The 23072-nt window shown below is 40.2% G+C and overlaps 3 protein-coding genes across 4 annotated transcripts; all 3 read right to left on the bottom strand.

The window, feature by feature from the left end:
- Window positions 1–817: 817 nt before the first annotated feature.
- Window positions 818–6749, bottom strand: LOC127369679 (uncharacterized). The gene is made up of 5 exons (XM_051411245.1): window positions 6678–6749; window positions 3427–3889; window positions 3273–3341; window positions 2856–3002; window positions 818–2525 (listed from the first exon to the last, which is right to left on the bottom strand). Exons 2-5 carry the CDS (start codon window positions 3886–3888, stop codon window positions 2256–2258), a joined length of 948 nt encoding a protein of 315 aa, XP_051267205.1. The 5' UTR covers window position 3889; window positions 6678–6749; the 3' UTR covers window positions 818–2255.
- An 819-nt stretch (window positions 6750–7568) lies between these two features.
- bmi1a (bmi1 polycomb ring finger oncogene 1a) lies at window positions 7569–17322 on the bottom strand. Its single transcript, XM_051410870.1, has 10 exons — window positions 17017–17322; window positions 13077–13211; window positions 12773–12869; window positions 12048–12103; window positions 11409–11456; window positions 11093–11201; window positions 10306–10345; window positions 9898–9996; window positions 9639–9719; window positions 7569–8882 (listed from the first exon to the last, which is right to left on the bottom strand). The coding sequence occupies exons 2-10, from the start codon at window positions 13186–13188 to the stop codon at window positions 8523–8525; spliced, it is 1002 nt and encodes a 333-aa protein (XP_051266830.1). The 5' UTR covers window positions 13189–13211; window positions 17017–17322; the 3' UTR covers window positions 7569–8522.
- A 1322-nt stretch (window positions 17323–18644) lies between these two features.
- Window positions 18645–23014, bottom strand: commd3 (COMM domain containing 3). 2 transcript variants are annotated; one of them, XM_051410871.1, is made up of 8 exons: window positions 22814–23008; window positions 21847–21958; window positions 20745–20808; window positions 20603–20637; window positions 19838–19898; window positions 19693–19749; window positions 19553–19606; window positions 18645–18889 (listed from the first exon to the last, which is right to left on the bottom strand). In XM_051410871.1, the coding sequence occupies exons 1-8, from the start codon at window positions 22950–22952 to the stop codon at window positions 18830–18832; spliced, it is 582 nt and encodes a 193-aa protein (XP_051266831.1). In that variant the 5' UTR covers window positions 22953–23008; the 3' UTR covers window positions 18645–18829. The 2 variants fall into 2 exon arrangements, with proteins under 2 accessions (XP_051266831.1, XP_051266832.1); XM_051410872.1 differs by lacking the exons at window positions 20603–20637; window positions 20745–20808 and having other exon boundaries at window positions 22814–23014.
- Between the last annotated feature and the right edge of the window lie 58 nt (window positions 23015–23072).

Consider the following 23072-nt stretch of genomic DNA (forward strand, 5'->3'; position numbering starts at 1 on the left):
AGGGTATAAGTTACATGAAATAAAAAATGTTTGAATGTAAAATGAATAATTAAAGAAGTAGCCTGTGAATAAACATAGGTCCAATAACACTGTATAATCTGGGATATGTTGCATATAGCTGGATGGCTGAGGGAAAGATATTTCAGATGAAGCGATTTATTTATGGGAATGCTCACTTTACAAAGTTTCTGTAATCAGTAATAACTTTACCAGCATTCAAAAGAAAGATTAAATCCTGAACATTGTAGTCGGATCATATTCCATTACTACATTTTGTTAAGCTACTTTTGTTTGCTTTTTCACACATGTAATGCACATATGTGTTGTTGTTTTTTAACGGGGGGGATAATTATCACATTAAACTAAATGAACCGTACCATCCAGTTGAGCTCCAAACAGCAGATATTGCTGAATAAGGCTATACTTTGTGTTCTGTGAAAATACTGCCGGACTGAACCTGCTTATTCAGTTTAAATCCGAGCTGCCAGATGAGTTTGTTTAAACTCACAGCTGTGTTTTGGGGGATTTTATTGTATATCTTTAAATTAATAAAATTTTGGGTTGGAACATATTTTAAATTTTTTAAAAAGAACATCTTGTTAATTATGACTATTTTAATTAAATTTTAATTCATTTTAAAAATAAATATTTAGTAGCCTGTAGCATCCAGTAAATCATAAAATGCCTAAAAATGTGACTTTCACAAACAGCAAATGCCAGTTACTTGAGAATTAACTACATTAATTGTAGTCCGTGTGTGTGAGAGTGTGCGTCAAACTCCCGACAATGGACAATGACACAAAAACTCAGTAGAGACTCTCAGCACAGGGTTTTTTTTATTACATGCCTGTTATGGTACACTCAGTTAGCTGCCAGTGTGTCGGATAGCCTTCAGAGATTTAGGGGAAGATCTACCCTCAGTTGGCGCTCGGTGGTTGAAGTCAAGCTTAATGTTATTGAGGAATGTCTGAGTCAAGAAGATAGCAATGAATTAAAAAAAAACACAGATATTTAATTATTCATAGAAATGTAATAAAATCCACTTCATTTTATGCAGCATATTATTAATTACAGTTAAATGTATTTCAGATCAGAAAGGGAAAGGAGAGAAATAAGACAGAGAGGCAGGCTTACGTATACGTGAATTAAAGGTTGTCACACATTAGGAAATGCTGATTTGTCTAAGGCAACTTGGCACTAAGAGTAATGATATGCACCATTTCTGTGTCAGTGTGATAGCTGTGTTTTATCTTTTCATTTAATGTGGATTTAGTGTGTTGGCGCCATATCACAATATATTCCAGACGTCTGAATTACAAAAAAATGCCCACATTAGGCTTTTTTCACCTATGTAAATGTCTTGCCACAGTCTATATTATATTTTATTCCTGTATATTCATTTCTGCACTATTTTATGTCTTTTCTCTTTTTCATACACATTATTTTCCTTTTTAAAAGTAAATTTAATAAATGAAAGAACAAATAGCCTATTACCAAATTAATAAGACAAATAATTTTGTAAGAAAGTAAATTCCACTCAAAAACTATGCAGAATATAACATTTTGTACATTTGACAAAACAAAATAATTTTTGGGGCTATTCTTACACACCATCAGTGGTGAAAGAAGTAATCGGATACTATAGATATATAGTATTATAGTATAGATATATAGCTAGTATTATAGTATATAGCCTACTCTTAGTTATAGAGACTGTAAGTACTGACACCACACTTTGAAAATACTCCACTACAAGTAAAAGTCTTATTAGCATTAAAAACTGTAAAAAGTATAATTAGCTAAATATACTTAAAATATAAAAAAAGTACTCATTCTGCAAATCTTAGTTATGATGTTTTTGGATTAATATTACTGCTTAATGTTTATATTGCATTTTACTGCTGGAAGGTTGAGCTAATTCTAACTATAGGCTACTGATTAGTGTAATCTACGGTGATCATATTCTATAAGCTCATCATATGTTGTTAGTGTCTCTGTCTCTAAAAAGTCAACTTTTCATGATCTTAGAAAAACAGCCGTGTATTCAGCTTTGTGGCTGTGTGTTCTCCAGAAATTTTTTTTAAATAGCTCATTTAGCTTAAGAAGTACAGGAACATTTTCTGAACCCATAAAATAAAGGAAAAATCCAAAATCACTAAAAGTAGCTAGAGTAACTAAAGTTGTCACATTGTTGAACGATATTTTCCCAAATGTATTAAGCTGCATAAAATACTCAAAGTACCTCAAATTTTCGCTTAAGTACAGTACACCTCTTCCTTTTCCTCCTCTTCCTCCTCTTCCTCCTCTTCCTCAACGGCCTCAACACTAATTATCTTTTTTCCAACGGTTTGAACTTTGACTTTGAATGGCACTCTGCACAATTTCTTCCCTATTGGGTGCCAAACAGCCAGCTCAGTTTCAAACACAGTATCATTCTCCTGCACCAGAAGCTGCAACATTCCCGGCTTGTCATCGCACTCCAGCACTCCCATCACACCCAGAATGCAAGTTTTGACTGGGACGTCCTGCAGGGAGAAAATGAATCGTTAAAACAGAGAGGTCCCTTGGATCTTTATTACCCACAGATTCATGCATTACATCTTCTGGTAAAGAGTGGGGGAGCCATTTTAATTAGCTGAAACTCTACAGTAAAAAGAAAGTAATTCATTGCATGTAGGCCTACTTGCACTTTGTTGAACTGGTTACTATTGAAATCTGTGACATATCCATGTCTTTCTATTTTAATTTGGATACATTTTAATCCGTACACCTTGCTGCATATTATCCTTAGAGGATTTGGTTTTTAAGATGCAAAATCTATGTTTAAAAAAAAAGCCCAATAAAGAAGAACCTACCTCAAATGCTGTAAAGGTTGTGGACTGCAGGTGGTGTCCATATTTTGATGTGACTGATCTCAAATGTGTAAGCTTTATTTGGGCTCCCTTCTGGAGTGGCAACACAGCTGCCTCCCTCCACAGGTTTACTGCAACCTGTGTGCTGTCCTTCAACAACAACAAAAAAGGACTATTATTTTTATGCTCCCAAACCCAAAAAACTTTTAAATAAAAATCTCCTGAAAATCAGCTATAAACAGACTACACCCAGTAGCATATAAAACGCCTAAAATTGAACTTTAACACTAAGTAATAATATAGAATAAATATATTCTAAATAATACAAGACAGTGACATCTGTCTTTGAAGAAAACATTTACTTTTAATACATTATAACACTAACTGACTTGAATCTTATCAACAAAATGTACAGCCTACTTCCTGTAAATTCAGCATCCTCAGGGGCACCACATTGTTCTTCACCTGCATCCGTTTGATGGCGGAGATCTGAAATGATGTATAGGTATTCATTTTATGCTCCAAGATCACAATATGAAAATATAACTGAATCTTTTTGAATGAATTAACTGACCTTCACCACCTCCCCCTCCACCGTCACCAATCCCTGCGTCTTCTTGATGCCTTTCAAGGGACTCATCTTGGAGACGGGATTGAGGAGCCTCTCCGCCTCCATCTGCAGCTTCTGTGACACCAGCACTGGTGTCGAACTGAAAAACTGTGTGTCCCTGGAAACACTGATCTGGTAAGGTGGGGACTGTCCTCTAAGGGTGTAATGTCTCATCACATACCCCTGACCAAGAGTTACCTTAGCTGAGTACTCCTCAAAAAGCAGGAGTTTAGCTACAGAACATCCATCACTAATTACAACCATCCTATTTTCTTTTGTTACTGATGGTTTGGCCTCACCGCTGTCGGTGAAATTCCATGAGACAACCCTTGGCTGGTCTTTAATGCAGACCACACCAATGTGTAGAGGTTGGAGCCGAGAGAGCAGCGTCCCTTTCTTCTCCATCAGAATTCTTTGTAGCGCCATTCTAAAACAAATAAGCAGAAAGTTATGTTAATACAGAGTCAGCTATGTCCACTGCAACAGATGTGACAAATGATACCTTAAAAGAACTAGACTGTTCTCAAGCCATACAGGGAAAAGTTGGGGGTGAAGGAAAAACATCAGTCTGTATATTGATGGGTTTTTTCCCAGGATCATTTATATTTAATATAGTTGTAATTGCTTATTTTAGAAGGTTTTATACCACAACAGCCACAACAACTACACAGGCAGGAATACTGAACTAATGCATAATGACAATTGCAAGGAGAGGAAGAGGGAGTGAGGAAGTGCAGGGCAAAGACCAAGGATATATTTTCATTAACGATTAATCTGTCGACCATTTTCTTGAGTAATCAATTAGTTGATTGGTCTATGAAATGTAAGGAAACTATGAAAAATGTAAAATGTAAGGCAACGTTATCAACATTTTTAAAATGTTCCACAAACATGAATGAAAGGGTTTGCCAACTATTTGATAATCGTCATTTTTTTGTGCATTTTTGGTTCCAGCTGACGAACAACAACAATCAATCGATGAATATAGAAAACAATCAGCAGATTAATCAAAGATTAAAATAATCGTTAGTTGCAGTCCTACGCAAAAAAATGAAAAATGAGCTCCCCCTCAACCAACTACAACATAAAAGATTGTACTTTTATATTAATACACGAATAATAATAATAATAATCTAATATTTAACAGTCATAGGGGGCATTTTTCTGCATTGAATACTAAGTAACTGTTCCTGCGTATACATTATTACACAATGCAAGCCTTTGGCTACTTTGCCACTAGGCCTTGGCTGCACTCAGCTACTCCCTAAAACACCTCAATGCGTTGCGGTAAAATAAAGCTCCATCTTGCTTGCCCGTTATAGACGAATTGATAACGGATAAGGTAAAGGTAAAGCCTCTTTCCTTCCTCAAATACCGATGTACCGATGAATCCCAGTAAAAAAAAAAAAAACAAGAAATCCATTATAAGTTTAAACATTTTTTATGAATGATTAGATTCATGCCAGATTCTTCTGCTGCAGCTTTACCCCCTGCTTCGTGCAGCCATTAATCGGACCTTTTCCACGACTAGGTTTTCATATTAAAAGAATGGTTTAGCCATATCATGTTATAAAATAGTTTAGCCTACATTACTATACTATAGTGAGGAAAAAAACACAAACCTTTCTTTCTAAAGTGTCTTTAACGCGGTAAAACCTTCGTTGGAGATGAACTCGCTTAATGGACTTGTTCCGCCGGTCTCTCGGTTTTGCGGAGCAGAAGAGGGAAGAGACAAAGCCACAGTCTCTTCTGGTATTTCTCCAGTTCTAATATGTATTTCAAATTAAAAGCCCTGTTTTCAAATTAAAAGCCCTCTAGAGTTGTATACACTGTCCAGGCGTATGTGTGTTTTTTTATGTATTATGGATCATGGAGAAGGTATTTTGAAAAATACCAAATTGCCTCTCCATCTTCTGAGGTGACTATCAGCTGTTCCAAATGAGTCTCTTGTGTCATGTCAGCAGAGCATGATATTACGTCATCCTTCCCAACTTGAATGATTATTTATCAATCATCAGTTCAAGGTTAGATTAAAGATTAGTTGATGATCATGTTCACCTGGGTAGTCCAGATCAAAATCCTTTATGCAAGTGATAATCGGCTTCATGTTTATAAATATGTGGCGGGAATTCTGGGGTAAAAGCAACTAATGCACTAGCCTATATGGACAGGGCGATGCAACTCATGGGTTGTTTAGTAAGTAAATGATCTTGAATTAAAAGCAATAAAGGGTTCGTAGTCAGCTGAATGTTAATACATTCATTATTGAACATTTGTTGAACGAGAAGATTAACTTGTAACTCCACTGTTACAAGTTGTGTGAATATTTGACAACATTCATATGAAGGACAGAAAACGTTTACTTAACCAGTGGGAACATAGCCTAAGTGAAAATGGTCAACATCAACAAAAGAATGAACACATGCACATAATAAGACATTTGTTGAACATTTTTTAAATGTTCCACAAACATGAATGAAAGGGTTTGCCAACTATTTGATAATCGTCATTTTTTGTGTATTTTTGGTTCCAGCTGACGAACAACAACAATCAATCGATGAATATAGAAAACAATCAGCAGATTAATCAAAGATTAAAATAATCGTTAGTTGCAGTCCTACGCAAAATAGTTAAAAATGAGCTCCCCCTCAACCAACTACAACATAAAAGATTGTACTTTTATATTAATACATGAATAGTAATAATAATAATCTAATATTTAACAGTCATAGGGGGCATTTTTCTGCATTGAATACTAAGTAACTGTTCTATACATTATTACACAATGCAAGCCTTTGGCTACTTTGCCACTAGGCCTTGGCTGCACTCAGCTACTCCCTAAAACACCTCAATGCGTTGCGGTAAAATAAAGCTCCATCTTGCTTGCCCGTTATAGATGAATTGATAACGGATAAGGTAAAGGTAAAGTCTCTCTCCTTCCCCAAATACCGATGTACCGATGAATCCCAGTAAAAAAAAACAACAAGAAATCCATTATAAGTTTAAACATTTTTTATGAATGATTGGATTTATGCCAGATTCTTCTGCTGTAGGCTACCCCCTGCTTCATGCAGCCATTAATCGGACCTTTTCCACGACTAGGTTTTCATATTAAAAGAATGGTTTAGCCATATCATCGATCAGAAGGATCGGTATCATGTTATAAAATAGTTTAGCCCACATTATAATACTATAGTGAGGAAAAAAACACAAACCTTTCTAAAGTGTCTTTAGCGGTAAAATCCTCGTTGGAGATGAACTCGCTTAACGCCGGTCTCTCTGTTTTGCGCCGCCCATAGTTTGCCACAGATGATAGGCTATGGCCAATCAGAGAGAGAGAGAGAGAGAGAGAGAGAGAGAGAGAAACAAGAGAACACTAAACCAAACAGTAAACGTCATAGGGAAAAGTTCCTGGACTAGTGTGATTTCAAGACCAGAAATAGAGACAGAAAACCTGTAGACTGACGCGCCAGTGTGTGTGAACCGGTGTAGACTCTGGAGGAGAGGTTGGATTAGGGAAAGCATTTCCTTCTCACACAGACTGAAGAGGGTGCAACCTAATGCAACCAAATGCAACCTAATGCAACCAATTGCAATAAAAGCGGGATAGCTCGCAGCCATTTGTTGTAATAGATTGCTCTCTGATTGGTGTTACTAAATATTTACTATTTAGGCTAAATCTTTTATTTTTTAACCCTCTTTAGGGCAGCTGAGTAACAGAATGATTCAAAGCATAGAAAATCTGCCCTCTTTCATACCATCTATGTTAAATAATAGCCTAATCAGTCGTAACCTGCTAGGACAGATTAGTCCTCAGCTCATTTTCCATTGAAACTGCCGATATTCAGTGCAGTGTAAATGTCGTTATTTGTGGGATAAATTATCAACACGCACAAAAAGAACAACTTTAAAAGGCTTCCATGTTTAACTGGATGTATTTAGAAACATGATTTGATCACAGGCTAGATCTCAGAGCTGGCTTCCTTACTTAAGTTAACTCCATCACTGCAAACACTTACCAACCAGTCCCATTTCTATTATTGCTGTATTTGGTTCAATATTGCAGAGCATCGGGCTGACTTTATGACACAAAAAGGAAATCGAACTTTTTTTCCATAAGTGTAAAATGTTTTATTTAGATGTTTTATACTGTGCAACAGTAACAATACAATAAGTTGTCCATACAATCGAGCGATACAAATACGGAAAACACGGGAGACATCAAAACATCTGTCATTGAGCATGAAATGGAGCTGAACAGGACCCCAAGTCATTCCCTCAGAACGAAGGGGAATAAGAGAATAACATCATCGCTGATTAAATATGCATTTCGTTTCTATTTACACGTGGATTCTCTAAAACTGCTTATAACGTGTTAAAGACGTGAAGCATAAGCAATCCGATTCCACTGCAGCTACAAGAAACTGTTTTTTTTCCAGTAAAAGGCAATTTAAAGTTGATTTTTTTTTTTTTTTCCTCCAGAGGCAAATATTCCGTGAAGCCAGGCAGCAGCGCTACACAAACTGTTTTTTCCTTTTGCCGGAACAAAACCCGAAACACTTCCAAAAACGCGTCAAAATGACACTTGTGGGGTTAAACACGCAGAATCCTCTTCCATAATAGAAAAAAAAAGTGTTATCATGAGCATGCATGTTTAAATTGACAGTTTCAAAATATCCCAACACACATGAAATAATCATGATAAACACGTTTCATTGGAAAAAAAAAGAAAATATAAAAGTCTATCTTGTCACTTCTGTAAAATAAAGATGTAGCTTTAAAAAGGAGATAAATGCTTGTCCTTTTCCTTTCCAACTTTCTTTTTTTTTTTCATATTAAAAAATTCCCACGCCACCCAACTTCCTCCTTCCTTTTATTTTGAAATGCCTCTGATTCCACTACGTTTAAACTTACATATGATGCCATAATATTCAGAACAACAAATGGAGAGAGAAAGAGAGATAACATTGTCTACACAATGGAACTACGTTGGCATGAAAACAGTATTAGCTGAGCGGGTGTCTGGCGTTGGCTGGTCCGGCTCGGTCCGGAGCCCCGCGTCATCCTGAGGAGGTCGACGAGCCGTTCAGAGAGACCTTCCGGGGCTTGCTGCCGCCACTGCCGCCGCTGCCGAACTGAGTGAAGGACCGGCTCGGGGTCGCAGGGGCGGCGGCCGGGGTCCCGTTGACGTTATTAGGGCCGTGCGGGAGCTGCGGGTGCGGGGACTGCGCGGGTGTGCCGGGGCTCGGCAGCGACGAGGACGTGGACGGAGCCCCGGCGGGACTACCGGCTTTGTCGCTGGCGGAGTCGCTCTCCGGACCGGATCTGCTCGCGCTGTTCTGGCCTTCCTGCTGTGCATGGCTCACCTTCATCTTCTTACAGTTGGGTCGGACTCTGTACTTCAACGGCAAAGGCCCGTTCTAGGTTGAATGAAGAGGTAATACGAGGATATACAAGTTGAATTAAAACCATTAAAAAAAAAACTAAAAATCACAACAACTTATGATAGCTAATTAGGCTACTTAAAACATTTAATATATATAACCAAACACTTTTAAAACGACAAAATATATTCTGAAGGACAGGGAAAGCACATTTCTCAGCAACAAGAATTAAATGTATTTTCAGATGAGTTGTATTTTTCCTCTCCTCAGGGGATAAAGACCATGTTGGCCTACAAGCCAAATGAAACATTTGGAAAGTTAAGCTATATAAAATTGGCTGAGCTAGACCCTTCCCCTCAGTAACCTACTATTTTATGTTTAAATAACAAAAATGTAATTAAAAATAGTTTTTCAATTTACCAAATTTAGTGTCTGCACCCCTTATAACAAAGGTGTGGAAACCCATATTTTACAAGCTTTTTTTCTGAGCAGTGTATAAAATCAAATGTATGATCCTCAGATTGTTAATTAGTCAAATATAATGTATATAGACTCATTTCAACATCAACACAGGTTGTCAGTCATTATTTTGCTGTAACTAAATACAGATTTTTTTACTCCAGACAGACATGATATCAGCAACATTTATTTAACTTAAAATGATCAATACTTTTATATATTCTGTACATAAAAAGGCGGCAAAAAACAAAAACATTTATGCTTTATGACTGTTAGTTTCACAACTTTATGAGGACTGAAATTAAGTCTACTCTGTCCAAAAAGATAACTTACTCTTCTCCAAGTGTAGATATATGCTATATCCATTAACGTGTAGTAATCTTTCAGAGGTTCGTCTTCATACATGACTTCAACCTAGAGAGGAAAAACGAAAAGTACATTTTAATTTGAATGGAATAAAATATAGTAAAGACATCTGCATTTAAGAAAGATATTGAATTCTCTTGAACCAACAAATGTATATTCAAGTCATTTAAAATGTCCACATTTTATTTGTCTATAAAGAAAAAAAATCCAGTAAATCAATAAAGACCTGGTAGGTGCTTGGGATGTCCATTTTGCTGCGCAGAAACTTCCTCAGATGCATGACTGTCATGGCTGCCGGACACTGCAGGTACCTCTTGTTAGCCACCTGGAAATGGAGTATTCCAAAATTATACATATGACAATATATTTGTATGTATATTGATATAGAGTGACCAAGGACCTAAATGATTACTAGTCTGGTCCACCTTAAAAGCAGGAACACAATCTGCTTTACAGAAAGAATGTAGTAAACTGTGTGGACAGATTTTACAATAGAGCTGGTGGATTAATATTCTTTAGTTGCTGCCTTAAAAAGGAGGCTGTAGTATATAATACATTCTTATTTTGCTCTAGAGGATGCCAACAAGGAATAGTTCTGGCAGAGAAGAGTGTGGCCAAAATCAGCTCGCCATACCTGATCTTTTGATGGCTTGTTCTCAACTCCAACTCCCAGTCTGCACAGAATACAACAAAAAGAGAATATTAATAAATGTACAGCTCTGTGATATATGTCTTTCTATATGTCAACACCACACAATAACAACATTTGATCAATAAGATAACTTATTTAAATATAATATATATTTGTGTATCTACAGAATCCACCACTTGAGTGAAAAGTACACTTTATTGTTTTCCTCTTTTTTCCTCCCACAGATATTAGTTATTTTCTTGAAACTTTATCTGACACAAACAGTACTTGCAGCTTATTCCTCATATAAACACCCCTTAAAATATGTTTATAGTATTGCAAGGAAACCAAGAAGGCTGTCACTGCCTGAAACAATATTTCAGACCATAAAATTAAATTAAATACCAATGAAGTGAAAATAATTAAATTCATGGTGAAACAGTCAGGGACAATACATTAAATATTTCACTTTAATTTCACTTCCTTAAAAAAAAAAAAAAAAAATTGAGGGTAGAAAAATACTTCTAACACTCAGACTGGATCTAACCAGAGATAATGCAGTATATTTAGGTCATATCTTCCTTTCATATTTAAATAAAATCTGATGTAACACATGGCTTTACCCAATACGTGTGCTTAAATTTTTTCTTAAGCATATTATGGCATTATTAATAAAGACATTTCTCCACATTGTAACTAAATTAAATATTACATTCGATACTCTTGTTAAAAACAACCAAATGTCATTAAAAATGTAGAATATTATTCAACAACTAAGCCAAACAACTACCTGGTCTGATCAAAGAACTCAATAGAGAGGCTGATGATCTCATCGTCTGTGATAATTCTCTTGTCCTCGTCTGCCACCTCTCCACGATCCTCATTTGATCCATTAGAAGCTGTAGAAAAACACACACACATATAGATGCACTGAATACCCAGGAAATAAAGTTAAAAATAAAAAATAAAATGGAACATTGAATTGCAATGAAACACCTACGGAGTGTAAAGTCTTTTGTTTCTTCTAAAAGTTTAGGAAATGTGATTCTCTCTTCACCGTGGCAGGGAAATTACATAACACACACATTTCACACTTTCTAACTTACCATCTACTGGGTGCTCAGCATAAAAGTCTCTCCTCCTCTTCATTTCATCTGAGGATAATCAGGAAGACAATGAATTACAAGTCTGTTCACCATTAGTCTTCACTGAGATATAGATCTGAACATTGCAGTGCATTCAATAAGGCCAGAATGGTGGTAGCAATGTAAGAAATTCACATTAATGGTTTGATTTAATACATGATGGATTCTTTCAATACAGCTAAAACAAACTGTGCCTCAAAATCTGCCATACATCCCACTGAAACGAGTTTTGCATGACCTATTTTGAGAGGTTTGATCAACAGCACACACATATACCACCACACAAGAGCAGAACTTTACAAAGAAAACAAAACACTGAAATGTGATAACAGTAGAAATGATCTCAGCTCAGCAACCACAGTGACCACATTTATGAACAGATATGCACAAACACATTGACAAACACTGTAAATCTTCACACATCTTTCTATAAACATGCATTACTCTTTTATTCAAACAAGTGGTCACACAGTTGTTGTGGTGTTCTGATACTGCCGGTGGAGAATGCATTCAACTACTGATCGAAACAGTGCGAATGCAGAGTCAGAGTGGAAGTAAACACATGAGATACAGAGATGATTCAAACTGCCGCGCTCTTACTTTTGAAGAGGCCGGGGACTAGCTTGTAGACAATGTCCTGCAGAGTTTTGTCAGACCTTGATAGAGGAAGAGAAACTTCAGTCAAGTCATTGAGATACTGGAATCAACAACATTCGCAGTTAAAACTAGAAAAACAACTGATACCGGTGGTTGAACCGTTCCTATTCAATTAAGCTCACGGAGAAGACGACAGATGACAGCTTATGACTGAGAAGTATGGTTTTTTTTTTTACCCTTTAACATACATCCCTAAAAAACTATTTTCTTGTATTACAGCACATATACAATATGCACATAACAATTCAATAGACGTTCATAACAGTTATTCAAGGGTGTGGAAAGATCTCACATATATTATGTCAGTGGTCCCTAATAATGTGAATATTTTAAACCAATGACTGGCCGATCCAGCTGCTCAGTTGGGAAACAAAGGGGAAAACCACAAAGGGCAAGAAAGAGGAAACAAAGAATGTTCAAACTATTGTTGCAGCTGCTTAACATTTCTAATACCAAAAAACTACATCTTTATTACAAAGAATTAAAAAAAAGGCAGACTAAAGGTGCATCAGTTCAACACATAGACAGACAGTTTGTTTACTTTGTGAAACTAAGGCACCTCACTCTTTGACAAAAAATAAATAAATCAAATCTCTATTTGAAAACATTAAAAAGGAAACTGAGAAAAACTAAAACGATGCAGAATATTCTGTAACCACAGTTCTCACCTAATGTTGAGCAGAGGCTTGGTTTTATGCACTTGTACATCGCAGATGGGACAGTATTTGCTGGTTTCCAGGTAGCGCACAATGCACATCTTGCAAACTGCAATGAAAAGGAAAGGAAAAAAAAAACAGTCAGTATTAGATGTCATCTGAAAGTATATCCTGAACGTGAACTGGTGGCTAAATCTGGTTTTAAAAAAAAGGGACACAATCAATGTGTATAAGGTTCCTGTAGGCTGTAACTTGCTGCTAACAGATTCTCAGCCAGCAGCAACGAAAGGAGAGACATTGTTTCACGTTTGCTCACATGAGTGAAGACATTCGATGATGGTCGTTGCGTCTATGAAATATCCTCCGCACAGGACGCACATGAGGTGAGGGTTGAGCTCGGTAATCTTTATCCTGGTCGTCCGATGCATGTTGAGAGAAATGAACAACAATCCTGCGTGGGGGACAAAAAAAAAAAAAAAAAAAAAAAGGAACAAGTCAAAACACTGCATGCATGGCAGGCGAGGAGGCATCAGAGGGCTGCAGGTTGCCTTCCCAGCGCAGGGCAGACCATTTGGAGGAAGAGAGACAGAAAAGAAAGAAAAAAAGAGGCTGCTGTTTGTTTGACTGTGTTAAAGCAACATCATCTTTTATGCTAATCCAATAATAACCAAAGGGGAAGGAGCCCGGTGGCAGATTGATAGGCAGCAGCGCCACAGTCACCTGACCGAGGCGCAGTGAATAATCATAAATCAATCACTTCCACTGAGGGATCGATGGAGCTCCGCCGCTCCTCTTCCTCCCTCCCTCCCTCCCTCCCTCCCTCTCTTCATCTTTAAATCAACATCGTTTAACACATGGCGACATCAGAGGGGCCATAGCAGCGCGGAGCTAACCGCAAACGAGCTGGAATCCAAAACATTTTGTTTAAAAAAAAAAAAAAATTTAAAAGAGAGAGCAACGATGGCACCGACAACTGTGGACATGTGGAAATATTCTGCAAAATCTGGAGTTTAATGCGACACTTTAACTTCGCTTGAATCAACTAAAAAGGTTTGGAATTAAAAAACAAATATGGAGACAGAATTGCCAGACTTATAAAACAAATCGGACCAACCAAGCCCCGCGGACTGATGTCGGCTACCCTCCAACATAAACCGGGCGTCTGCGCTTCATAATGGATTTTTCCCCAATAAAACCGGACACATTCAGGTTGCGGCCGCTCCACTTTACACCCACACATCAATCCCAAACCGGGACGTTCTGGTGGAAAATAATATTAGGCACGGGGTCTGCGGTGCCCCGGGGTGAGTGTGGGTGAAAAGGGAGGGGGGGTGATAGGAGACACCCATTCACTGCGTCAGGTGTGCCACACACAGCTATGGGGGAAACCTGAGCGTTTCTATGGCAACTCCTTTTGCTTTTTAGCCCACATGGCTGCTCGCCAGTCACCAGAACGAGGCAGGATTCTCCAACCAAAACAACAACAGCACGTCGAGCTCGCCGGTGTGCGGGAACAAGGAGGGACCGGTAGGCTCCCCGTCCCTCCGCGCTCACAGACAGCCGCTGGACTGCCAGGCTGCCGAGAGCACGGCTGCCATTTTGTGGAAGAAAAAAAAAAAAAGCCCGTATCGGTTCAACGGGCTGCGGGGTTTCCTTCGAAAGGGGTCGAATAAAACCAGTATCCGAAGCGTTTACACGGGCTTCTCAAATCTTTACGGACCCACGGGGAGGAGTATAAGTGTCCAACTCGGTGAATAACCTCGGCTTTATTCCGCTTCGCTTTTTGCGCCGTGTTTTTCCACGGCGTGTGCGCGATAAGCAGCGCCGTGCAGCACCAACATGGCCAGACAGTAAGCGATTGCGCCGAAGTTGAAGCGCACACTGGATCATACTTATTTATTCTGCGCCATTACGGAACACTTCATAAAACGTAAACACTGCCTGTAGCCTACTTTGTGCCAACGCGCGTTTTAACTTTCCAAACCGGTTCTGACACAAACCACCACGAGCCCAGGCGGCGGAATAAGTCAGGCAGAGCCAAAATATCATCGTTTATACATTTTATCCAATATTTAAGAGCCATGAGGCGAATGTATCTTTTAAAATGGTGGGAAAGTGGTTCTAATTAAAAGCTGGGATGGGATGACTCTCCCTTTGCTGTCGCTTGAAGAAATAAAAAAACCAGCATCATTTAAAGTCTAAATGTCTCCTCGCCTATAGACTGGACACGGGGAGGTGACCCTCTTTAAAAACACTGGAGGACAGCCAGCCAGTCCAGCTCGGAACCCACTGTTACTTTATGGAGCCACAGCCGGGGCACCATGCCCGAGTCCCGGCCGGTCTCAATGCTCCAACCGACCTCTCCTGGCCGTCTCTGAACAGACCACTGTAGGCGAGTTTGGACAGCGACTCAGTCCGCTCAAAGGATGCCTTACACATGGATAATGATGGATAACGTCGAGCTACATATAAGCAGGGAGCCTGTTGCGCCATTAATCGATTGGCTGGTGTTTGGACAACTGCTGTCCCTCGGTCCTGTGGGAGCTGCTCACTTTCTAAGACTTTCAGCTCAATCACTCCACAAATCCAAACGTGGAGAAAGTTCATTCATAGTGGGAACGAATGCGGCACCAACCAACACACGCTGGACTAAATGAAGGTTGTTCAAGACCCGCATTATGGATACAGCTACTAATACAGGCTGCACATAGGAGATGCAGTGTCTACATCATTTTATGTGGACAGCCAGGTTTAATTGGAGTTGGCGTTGATAACACATAGCCTAGCCACTCAATTAATTTAGAGCTGCTACTCAACCTTTAATTTCCTCAATAAAGCAACAACAAATGGAGAGATTTCCCCTCGGTTCTTGCAGTGACCCAGAGTCGTGCCAACCTCATTTATTCCCAAACGAGAACAGTTCCCCCTGTAAAGGTTCCCCTTACACTTAAATCAACAGCAGCTGGAAATAACCCAATTAAAATCGTCAATGGGAAAAACCAAGACCTCATATTAACCGCTGTAGGTCAATTTAGAAAAATCTTGAAATGAATAAACGGGAGATTCCCCAACTGGCCACATGACCATAAACCTAAAGTCAATACAAACAAGAAGAACTTGCATTTCGTGTCTTAAATTGTGCTCATCGCCCGCTGTAAAAGCCTCCAGTCAGTTCGGCTGCATGATCACATCCATCCACCCACCTGAGAGGCTGTCTACCTGCACACCCGGGTGGGGGAAAATACATCCATTTTAACCCATTAAGCACACACAGGCTCCCCAACAGCATTCATGAGTAAAATGATAATTTTTTTATCTCCCCCCCAAAAAAGAGGCTCTGGCTCACGTCTGTCTGTCTGTCCTGTATCACCACATTGAGAGCCACACAGTGCGCCAGCATTTAGCCGTATGAAGGTTGGGGAAAATATGGAAATCCATAATGAGCTTAAATGTCAACAAACAAACTGTGCTGGCCATAGCTCATATGAAATCAAGGGAATTTACCGAAGCTTTGGCTGCTGCCGAGACGCAGCCTTTTGTACCCTGGCCGAGGTGTCGCCTACATTTTTTTTTAAATTTCCCTAAAATCCAACCATCCTTCTTAATTAAGAGAATCACACAGGAGGAGACAAACGGCCACAGTGCTTGATAAACGATGAACCAGTGTTTACCAAAGCAGCCGTCATGAAACATTTATGCACAATTGAAACGGTTTGTCTCCGTGTCACGTTTATGGGAGCCATCCAAGTTAAGTTAATAAATCCAAAATTCGGTCATATACGCCTGAAACCAACATCACACTCGGTTCCCAACACCCCAAACATCCCGACTCTATAAAATAAAGACGCTGTGTGGAAATATGGGCACAGAAGGACCGTTTGGAGCACTTGCTGCTGTTAACATCTCAGCCAACACAGCCTGCTTCGCCCGAGATCTTCCACTTTACATAAATCCAAACGACTCAAGGCGAACCCCGACCGCGATCAACTTATACGGACAGATTACTGGACACTAGATCATTCAGCACCGGGTGTGCCTGACTCTTAATTCACGTTTGTGCCCGAGTGGGGAACATCTTTTACCAAAAAAAAAGTGGTGCGCAGACACACACGGAGCTCCACGTCGCTGATCGCTGCAGCCACCGTTGCAAGCTCCACATCCACCGCTGGATCGGTACGTAGAAAAACACAAAAGCACCGAGCCCAAACCTCGCCTTCTGCCCCCGTTAGTTAGAGACGATATCGAATAAGACGTACCTGGAGGCTCGGCTGGGAATCGGTGGGTCTTGAGGCGAATAGACAATGAAAGTTGGGAGGCGATCAGCAGAAAATGAATAGGAGCGGAGCCGCCATCTTGAAGCAGGCTGCAGACGCTGTCAGTGGCGGAGAGCGCACGGCGGACCGGAGCGCATTTCAGATGTGCGAATAAAAACTCCTCTTTTCCTCGCCGCTTGCGCGCTGTGTGCGTATCCGATCCGCGGCGAGAAAACGACCCAGTCCTCCGGCTTCGGTTCGGGGAGGCTCCCACTTCAGTACCGATAACTTTGCCTCCAAAATATCCGCTTCACCCCCAGTGAAATGCAGCAGTGTGTGTGTACTCCGTGGAAACTGACACCGTCCCCAAAATGGCTTGTAGTTCGACCGCCCCGCTTTGGTCACGTGGTCCCGGTGCTTAAGGGTGCCCAGGAATTACTGTCGGTGTACGCTGTTTCTCTCAATCTACTACGCATGATATAAAATAACACACAAAACACACACATGTACACTCGAATAGCCTTTTAACCGCAAAATATCACAAAGAACAGAAGAGTTTGCGCTTTTCTCGAGCTGAAATGACACCCGGCAGCTGCTTAAGAGCGCATAAAATGTAGGCTATACTGTCGGTGTATTCTGGTCTTTGTAATGTATGACGCATGGTTTAAAATAACCCATAATACACATTCATACAGTTGGATGCACTTTTCAGCACGAAAAGACACCGCACATGCACAAAATATGCATCCTACTTTTTCGCTCAAATGGGCAATGTGATAGGGGCGTCTAGAAAGTAGGCTGCTGATGGTGTTCCCTCGCCTCTGATGTTAAAAATAACTGCAGCAACACGCACTCACACACGTTCATGTCGTTTTGACCGTGAAAAAACGCCTCAATCCCCTCATTAGAAAACATGCAGTCTATTGGAGGATTAGACAGCTACCTTTTTTTTTTTTTTTTTTAAAAAAGAGACCCACGCACTTGGTTAAAATACGTCCGTGTGACAAATGGCTCTGGTGTCAAACCTTTGTCACAGGCTGTTCTGACATCTGCAAGAAATGCGCCGCAACTTCCAACTTGATGAATTGGATCCTTTATCCCTCAGCCAGCGCCGCAGAAAATGAAGGCATCTCGGATGTTTATGGAATCTGAGCCGCCGTGGCGCTTCAGCTGCATGAGGAGCTTTGAACTTTCAGCGGAGGTGCAGAAAGTCTAAAAGGGGACCAAATATTCGCATAAGTCTGTAAAGTCATAGATCTTTGTTAGTAGGTTTTTTATACATATATATATAAATAGCTCCCATCGGCCGGAGCCATCCAGGAAAAAAAAAAGCTGGTCTGATCCCCTTTGCAGGAGAGAAAATACACTGCTGTCATGCAACTATGGCAAAAATCCTATTCAGCGTTGGTAAGGGTTGACAAAACACATGTCTACCAGTCACTCCGCTGGCTCCATGTTCAAATTTTTTTAAACATCTCTCTGACACAAAACCTACAATTTCAGAGTGCCATCAATTGTATTTATTAAAAAATATTTTCCCCCACCAAATTGCAGTGTTCTTACAAAGACAAGTAACACTGCTGGATCAGTGTGAGCACATCAAGCCCTGGAATTATTCAAAGCGCAAGGTGGACTTTTTTATTTTTGTTTGTTTTATTGAAACACAAGTTGGAATGGTAATTGTCTCGTATAGCATACACGGCACGTCAATGTCAGGTACAAAAGAAGCTATTAAGAGACGGGTAATGCCGCTGGAATCTGCTGAAGTTCAGTGCTTTGTGGCGCAGAAAAGGCGAGGAAACAGGACACCGGCACATCACATCTGACTGGCTTTCTCCACACTCTTGGCAGCGTCTTTGAGCTTCCCCACCAAATCCTGAAAACAAGCAACCATTGATCATTTAATAGGAATAAAAGTGTCGGGCATAACCTAAAATATCCAGTGAAAAAAATAATATTTACGCCATGAATAATACTCCTTATACAAAGAATTAAACAATCAGATTTTTTTTCTGAGTAAGTCTGACTGGACACTGAATGACAGCAGACTGTATGTCCGAACTGAATTCATCAAATATTTTGCATCGTGAATCTGACTGCAGCTTACATTATTTAAATAAAAGGTCAGAAAAATATCAAACAGCCGAAGTCATACAGGAACTTTATGTCCATATAACCTTTCTTATCATATTAGATGAACTTAATGTATCACCACCAATATAATCTCTTAGTGTTTACATGTAGGCCTATTTCATATTTAAAAGGTTTATCTGCAGCAATGAAACCCACGAAAGCGCAAAGATGTAACGATACAATTAAAACACATGTATTTTCTTTGGAAGTTGCCCTGTTTGAAGTGGAAAACTCTCCGTACGCCAACCAGCCAAATTAATCTACTTCTTTTATTTTTGTTTTATTGATAGGGAGGCTGAATATGGCATGGTTCAACTGCAACTCTGGAATAAAAATGCCACAAGGAGAGCAAGTTTAGAAGTTTAGGTCCAGTAAAAAGCAACAAGAAACAAACTCCTTCCTCTACCTGCAGTTGCTCCATTGTGCAGGTGAAGTCGATATCTTCCGAGCATCCTTCATTCTAACAAAAAGGAACAATTTTACCCACAGAATCACAACAGCAAAACGCATGAACGTGGAGGCTTAAAAACGTGCTCCGAGTCTCACCTCCGTGTTCAATGAAATCGAGTAGAAAGGCTCGTTGACCTTATCGACCTGTTCGTTCTGTTGGGGAAACAACATTTTAAGTTTGGCGCAAGACACTGCGCAACAAGAAGACATAATGTGCTCCAAAAACTCGTGTTTTGTGTACCTTCATGTGGTACTGGAGACGCCAAGACACGTCGTTAATCTGAGGCGGACGCCTTCCTATGCTATAGAGGATGACAGAAAAGACCTTTAATGTAGGACATTACACAGAAAATAAGCAGGGACTGTGGGGGGTTTACCTTCATGAACATACAGTAATTTAACGATGCTGTTGCATCAGGCAGTCAGGATCAAAGTGTCAGCCTATGTGTTCTGAAAAAGTATCTCATGTCATCATTTCTTTAGCAGATTCTCTTTAGCCTTTCAGTATTCAATGAGTGGGCCGTTTGAGGTTATTTAACCATATGTCCCAAGGTTTTTGCGTACCATAACATTTTAGTGTGTGATTAAAAGACTCTCCGTGTTTTATATGAATTGACAATTTGTTTGCAGACAATGTGGCTCTTACACAAAGAGCGTTTGTTTATGGTGCGCCATAAAGCAGCATTTACATTGCAATTAATCACACTCCTTGACCTTTTCGTCCTGACACGCAAAAGACCCTCTCTGTTCCCTGACTGGGCCGAAGCAACAACCGGGTTGCTCTTCTCTCAGTTTCCAAAGCCAGAGTGTCAAAACTCAGATATTCACTCAGGAGGATCCGTGCGTAATTCCCCCACTTCTGATGTCATTCATAGTGATGTGGAGTCGAATAAAATTGACCTTCAGTGTGTAATCATCCATTAGCAGAACCGTTATAATTCTGCCAACAAATGATTCTTAGAAATAACAACTTCACCTCCAGAAATCTCTCACAGCTCAGGCTTACCTGGCTAATAGGTGTTCCAATTCTTTTTTATGTTTCTGTAAAACAAAACACGTCGATGAGTTATGGGGAAGTCCGCCACAGTTACAAGAATTCATGAGAGAAAAACTGATTTAATGAATGTAACAGTGTTTTAAACTGTCACCTGATATGTGCTGTAGAATATTTCTATTCTCTCTGCACTGAGTGTGAGTTCTTCGAGGCTGGAGCTGCAAGAAAAAAAAAAACCACCAAACTCTGTTTACTTTACAGTCTTTTTTTTTTTTTTTTTAAGGTGGTCAAATTCTTGGACACGTTTTTGGATTTTAATTGTAACCCATGCATTTTTTTCCCTTTATAATAAAAAGAACTTACAGAGAAACATGTGTTAGTGCTTCAGTAGTTTAAAGGTTGATGTTTCCATTGTCTAAGTGAATTTTTTTTTTTTTAAAGGGCGTAAAAAAGAAAACAAAAGTAAAAAATACTTTCCTAGAAGTCTGAGAGATTCTTTAGCTATGTCTTGGTGCTTGTTTTGGACAATCACATGTTCATCTTCATCCAACTCTGATGATGACTAGCTACACCTTCCCTCTCTTATTATAAACACCCAAAGAATGACTACAAAGCAAAGGCAACGCAGATGGTCCACTGTGGGAAACTGAATTTTAATAATAAGCTGCCCTTACCCATAGGCCTATAACAAATTTAACTACAGCACTTATTACTCCAATTGATTTGCGTCCATTTGCAAGTTCCATAAAACTTGAGCATGGCTTCACTGTCGATTCCAAACGTTGCTTAATAATGTTAATTGATTGTTTATCTGTGGGAACACTGCTGCTAGTACACAAGCAAGACATCCCAGTTGCACATCTGGGACATGGCTAATTAACTCATTTCAGTAACAACAGCTCCTGAGAGTCACATTGCTCTGCAGTATTTTAAAAGCAGGCTATGGTGTTTTCTTCCAGTTGTACGGGGCAGATTTAAAGATTTAAACTCATTGCTGTAATCTTGGGTCTCTAATCTATGGTCTCTTGGGAGATGCAATCCGCAGGTCACATTATACTGTCCTTTACATGTAAATACCGAGCAAACAACAGGCTCTAGAGCCACATATTTCCTGCCACAATGTCTGATATGAGCACTATTGTTCACCCGTGAACAGACAACCTAATGAGCCTATTTTTAGAAGTTCACTATGAGCGTGTGCAGCATGTATTGACTACACGTTAACAGGAAACCTTCTTCTCTCTAACGTCGCCTACCTTATGGTCGACTTGTCTGCGTTTTGTTTGACCGCCTCCAGTATGAAGGTGGTCGCTGCAGCGTGACTCTGTTTGAGCAGGATCTGGTCGATCTGCTTCAGTTCGGGTTGATCTGTAACCACAAGCAAAACACACACACACGCAGTTAGATCACGCAGCTTTTTATTCCTCCATACGCACAGAAGTTTGATTGCTTTAAATGGTGTAGGATTGGCGATCCATACTCGTGCTCTCCAGATTGACGTGTAGAATGGAAATCAATGACGATTTGCATGTGAATGGACCCCTCAGCTGCATCAGCCAGGGGTCCTTTGTTTGTTTGTATACTGAACATTTCACTTTCTAAATAATTCTGCCATTAAAAAGAGCTGCAGAAAGTTGGACAACGCGTGGTCGTCGAAAACACGAGAAGTAGCCATGACACAGTAGGAGCTGTGACCATTACACGAAGGAGAGAGGTCTGGTGTCATTTTGCATCATTTAAATTTACTGCTTAAACCCGATCAAAATTAGCAATAGGCTATCCAGAGGTCTGCTGCGTTCAAAGACCTGCTGGTTAAAGCGGACAATCGGGTGTGTATCCATCATCAGCTTTGACTAATGGCGATTGAAATAGCCTAACATAGTGTTTCTAATGTGCTGAGTAGACTTGATGCCAGTTTAAATGACAAAAGGCATCCCGAGTGGCCGTGTGATTGTGTGACTGCTGCTGAATGTAAAGCAGGCAGCAGAAAAAGGGGGCGAAGATCGCTGAAAGCCCAGCTGACGGGCGGCTGTCTGCGGATCCAACCTCGCCGCCTCGTTTAAGATCTTAACATGAACGCTTGGAAAACGGGTTCAGAGCAACTCGCGGAACCGCTGCGGCGCCGTCAAAAGCACCGAGAAACACCGAGGCAGCTCCTCTTCAACATCCACACGGAGAGAAACCGGAAGCAGCGGCGGAGACAAAGCGGCGGCGGCGGCTCACCGAGGACTGCAGCGTCGGCGTGAGACGAGAGCAGGCTCCGGAAAGACACGTCCACCAGCACCTGGAAGCTGGTGTGGGCGAAGGCGGAGGGGTCGGCGAGAGACTGCAGCCCTCTCTGCACAGAATCAGACAACTCCATTTTGCAAAGAGGTGACCCACGACACCAGACCACGTGACGGATCAGCTGATGTATAGCGTGTGGAGCAGCAGGGCTGAGCTGAGGCGATTACACCCCAGAGTATGGGGCTGGCAAATGTCG

The sequence above is a fragment of the Dicentrarchus labrax genome, unplaced genomic scaffold, assembly GCF_905237075.1.
Source record: "Dicentrarchus labrax unplaced genomic scaffold, dlabrax2021, whole genome shotgun sequence".
In the NCBI taxonomy this organism is placed as follows: Eukaryota; Metazoa; Chordata; class Actinopteri; family Moronidae; genus Dicentrarchus; species Dicentrarchus labrax.